At 40.6% G+C, this 5,000-nt stretch overlaps 1 protein-coding gene across 1 annotated transcript in view; it reads right to left on the reverse strand.

The window, feature by feature from the left end:
* LOC113804704 (multidrug resistance-associated protein 1) overlaps positions 1-5,000 on the reverse strand; it is a 35,316-nt gene that overhangs the window by 19,695 nt on the left and 10,621 nt on the right. Inside the window, exons 6-10 of the mRNA XM_070115432.1 lie at positions 4,946-5,000; positions 3,934-4,106; positions 3,467-3,655; positions 1,603-1,780; positions 191-359 (exon numbers count right to left, since the gene is read on the reverse strand). The exon at positions 4,946-5,000 is cut by the window's right edge and continues 71 nt beyond it. Coding sequence (XP_069971533.1) covers positions 191-359; positions 1,603-1,780; positions 3,467-3,655; positions 3,934-4,106; positions 4,946-5,000 — 764 coding nt within the window. The remainder of the gene's footprint in view (positions 1-190; positions 360-1,602; positions 1,781-3,466; positions 3,656-3,933; positions 4,107-4,945) is intronic.

Below are 5,000 nucleotides of genomic sequence, written 5' to 3' on the forward strand. Positions count from 1 at the left end.
GTGTGTGTTAAATATAGCACAGACTAATTCATTTAAGTGGCTGCACTTCTTTATAGTTATTCACCCTGTATCCCTTAGATTTTTATGCCCCTCTTTTTCTTTCTCTTTTCCTTCATCTATAAATCATCACTCGTACTTGAACGGTCCTTCCGCCCAATCGGTCGAGCGCGAGGCCCTCCCAGAAACCTACCGAGCTCCTGCCAGAGGAAGACCAAGGACACGAGGATGACCGCCGGGGAGGCCACGATGGCCCACAGGTGAATGAAGGTGTCGCCGACGCACTGCGCGTCCACCGCCATCAGGTTGACGATCTCGCCCACGGTGGAGTCGCGGCGGGCGGCGCTGGAGAGACTCAGGGCCTGAGGGCGGGAAGGTGCGGTGAATACGCATGTTTGGTTGAGTTTGTCCTGATAATTACGTTTTCCTTTTTCTTCGCGCTGCCGTTTTCTATAATGTTATTCGGATGCGATATTTGGCATCCTTTCGTAATTTGTTTATGGTATCCATTCAGTATGTTATTTTATCATTTTATTATGTAATCCTTCTTTACATATATATATATATATATATATATATATATATATATATTGCTTTTATTATTCTAATGTCTTTTTATATCCATTTTTTCACGTACGTATATTCAGCACCTCGGAAATGTCGCAATATTTCTTAGCTTTCGTCAATTAACTCGAATTATATTAGCTTAACCTCAACAGTTAATTCATTGCAATGCTTCCGACCTCAACGAAAAGCGACGCTCAGGCCACGAGGTCATTTGCATAAACTACCGTCCTTCAAACTCTTGTCTGGATGGTCGCCTATTGTACAGGTGAAGAAGCCAGTAAAAGGCGCACACAACACACTCATTACCTTTGTTATTTTGTCTGTCTCGATGTCAGCATAATGTACATATCACAACCTCATAATCCTATAATCTTTATCGGTGAAAATAAAAAAGCGGTTATGACGAGGTTCAAGACGCCGTGATAAGGAAAGCACTCAAGCCGGTAAAATGAACGAACTGTAGAACAAAACGCACTTGGGACACACTTTCCCATTACCAGCCTGTAAACCTTGCAGAGAAGCATGAAAATATAGATCTAAATAAAAAACATTCGAAATTGATTGTGAATAAGATATAATAAGTGAATAACAATATAATAATCCACTATGAGAGCCGAACACACTAATTATCTTATAAAAAAGCAAAACCATATAACTGAGCCCCCCCGCCCCCCCCCCCCGCAAAAAATAGTAATAATAATAATAGTTATAATAATAATAATAATAATCATAACAATAAACAATGCTTTTATAGTATGACATTTATCTACTTATAAATAAATAAATGAAATTACAAGAAAAACGCACGCAAAAATACATCCAGAACTGAACAGAAGATAAAAACACAGAACAATTCACCAGGACTAAAAACCCAAAATCTACAATAACAGAACAATAAAAAAAAAAATAGATAAATGAAAATAAAAAAAAAATAGACAAATGAAATAAAAAACAAAAAAGTTGATAAATGAAATAAAAAACAAAAAAGTTGATAAATGAAATACAAAAAACAAACAAACAAAAAACAAATAGACACACCTTTCGATAGACCGCCGTCATGATGGCCGACCTGACTCTGACGGACATCGCGAACACCTCGTAGAAATAGCGGTTCTTTATCACCGTGACGAGAGAACACGACACCAGCAGAAGAACGGAGAACAGGTAGCCATACCACGCAGGCTGTTCCGGGGTCGTCATGAAGTTGATGATCAGACTGGGGGCAGAAAATGGGGGAAGGCCAGGTCAGTAGCAACTCGAGGAGGTGTCATGGCGTCCCACAGGGCTATTTTGATGATTGTTCAGTGAAAATATAACCGTTGAAAGCATTTTTCTTCATCCTTTTTTTTTTTGGAAAATTGAAAAGACCAAAATGATCGACCCTATTCGCAAACCATTCGTAACTTTTGTGACGTCAATAAAATAAACCCCATATACTTTTTTTTCCAAAAATAGAATCAGATGCCATGACACCTCGAGTTGCTACTGATATAGCCTCTTCCGTAGAAAATGGGAGAAATAGCTGCTGAGTCATTGGTTTAATAGGAAATACGTTGGCTGTGGCTGAGGGGGGGGGTATAGAATAATTGGTTTAATAAGAAATACATTGGTTGTGGTTATAGAATAATTGGTTTAATAGGAAATACGTTGGCTGTGGCTGGGAGGGGGGGGGAGAGAATTGGTTATAAAATAATTGGTTTACTAGGAGGTAATATTTTTTGTAAGTTACGAAATAACTGATTTAATACAAGATATTATGGTTGAGGCTAAGGGAGGAATTAGTGAATTGGTTGTAATTTAACCGTTTTGATGGAAGATACATTCTTTGTGGCTGAAGAGAAATTGGATAAATTAGTTTCGGTATAATTGGTTTGATACGAGATATAATGATAAGGATATAATAGGTAAACTGATTGTAATTGGTTAAATACAAGATGTAAGAATTGAGGTTGAAGGTGAGACGTGGGAACTGGCTACAAATTGGTTGAAATTGAACGAAATAAACCAATGGGATGTGGAATGAATAGTGAAATAGAAGGCAGAGCAAAGGAAAGATGAAATTGTTAATTGGGAAACAGAATAATTGCTCAAATAGAAAGACTAAAGTACAGGTAAAGGCAAGACTGAGAGAGAAATGATAAAAATGGGACACGTCATAATTGGTGAACGAAGACACAGAATAAAGAAGCGATAGAAAGAATAAGTCTGGTAATCAGGCAAAAGAAAAAATAGGCAGATAGGTAATTTCGAATAATTGGCTATGAATAAGAGATACAATGAGGCAATAACAAGCCATAAAGCCAATGTCTGTCAAGAAGCTGACGATCGGGAAGAAGCAGAAATTGGCCCAAAATAGGAGATGAGAAATAATGGATAAATGAGAGAGAGCGAATCATTGCGAATGAAGAAGTGGAGAGACGAGGCGGAGAAGCAAACGAATAAACAGGGTAATGATAGTGTTAACAATAATAATAATAGTAATAATAATAATAATTATTATAATGATAACATGAATTATCATTGATAATCATAATTATCCTTATTATCATTATTATTATTATTATTATTATTATTATCATTATCATCATAATAATGATTCTACTACTAATAATGATAATTAAAATGATATGATAATACCAATAACACCAACAACAACAAATATAAAAAATAATGATAATAATGATCATCGTAATTATCCTTATCATCATTATCTTTATTATCATCATTTTCATTATCTTTATTATCATCATTTTCATTATCTTTATCACTATAACTATTATCATCACTATAATCATTATCATCATTATAATTATTATCATCATTATAATCATTATCAGTACTATCATTATCGTAATAATCATCATCATTTTTATTACCCCCCCCCCCCGCCGCTCCCACTGACCTGAGGATCTGCGGGGTCAGGAAGCGCGACCCTTCGCCCAGGAAGCAGAGGACGCCGCAGCCGAGGAAGGGCCAGCGGGTCATCCTGAAGAGGCAGCGCAGGACGGACTTCTGCCTCCCGCTCACAGGCACCATCGCCGGCCGGAGTTTGCTTGGCTCTTTGGCTCCCGTGGGCGCCGTCCCCCTTTCTCTGCGTGGGCGGGTTGTGGAAGGGAGGGAGGGAGGGTTAGAGGTGAGGGGTGGGTTGGGGTGGTGGGGGGGTAAGGTGTGTATTTGGATGTTGAGTTTTGGTTGGATGGGTTTGGTGTGGGTGGGGGTTGGGGTAGGTGGGTTGGATGTGTGTGCGTGTATATTTTCCAATATCCATTCACCCTTCACGCCCACCCCGAGACATCATTACCAGCAAGATCTCCATCTCTACGCCCTTTCCTTCCCCTCCCCCTCCCCCTCCCCCTTCCCCGCCCCTACCTTCCGATGGCGGCGTCCCACTGGGCGGCGAGGAAGGCCGTCGTGCTCTGCGGCTCGACGTCCCAGATGTCCTCGGACGTGAGCGGGCGCCGCCAGCCCAGCCACACGATGGACGCGCCCCAGAAGAACAAGATGCGGCTCAGGAAGGAAGCCTGCAGCCGCGGCGTCGGTTTCTGAAGGGAAACGGCATCGCGGCTGGTCGGTGAATTCTCTCCAACGTGAACCCTTCGCGAACACTCGGCCTTAATCTAACCATCGAAATAAATGGCGCTAAACTAAACGCATCATTAATTATCTCCATATTTCCTGCCACTGAACTATCTTCATAGTTTCTTCCACCAAACCGAATACAAAACACTCTTCGAGAACACGCATCAAGCGCGGATAACTCTCTACCGCCCTTAACCAATACGTATATATTATTCCTTCCCAGCGTTTTGAGAACAAGCAACTGCAATCCCATCCCCCATCATCTATTAAAGCCTATCTCTCGTACCCCTTTTTCCCCTATCTTCACATTCCCTCCCCCTTAAGTCATTAAAAAAGCAGTTCTCTTCGTAAACTAAGATCTATTTGTTATTCATTTCCTACACAAGCGCTTCTAAATAACACAAACGTACATATCACCAACCCAGCTTCACATTATCACAGCAATTCAGCTAAAAATAGAAACATGCTTTTATAATGTAAGAAGTAACAGTTATTATCAGAACGCCCTTTATTCAATCTCTCTTTCATTTCCCAAACATATTTTTCATCTAACTATACACCACTGACAGCTCCGAAAATATCACCACAGAAAAGCACAATAATTTCATGTCATCTCCCAAAGATAAAGGTGAGGGAGGCGGCACAGTGGCGTGAACAGCCATAAGAACCAGACGATGCCGCTGTTCTGTTGACCGTTCCCCCTCCCCATTAACACGAGCTACAGGTGAAAAACAACGCACCAGCTGACAGGAAATCAAAATAAAAAACTAAATAACCCTTTTCCCTTCAGTCAAAAACTCACTTCAGTGGCGTTGAACTTCTGCGTGAGTGAGAGGCCGTCGCTGAAGCAGTTGGCG

This window comes from Penaeus vannamei, chromosome 37, assembly GCF_042767895.1.
Source record: "Penaeus vannamei isolate JL-2024 chromosome 37, ASM4276789v1, whole genome shotgun sequence".
NCBI lineage: Eukaryota > Metazoa > Arthropoda > Malacostraca > Decapoda > Penaeidae > Penaeus > Penaeus vannamei.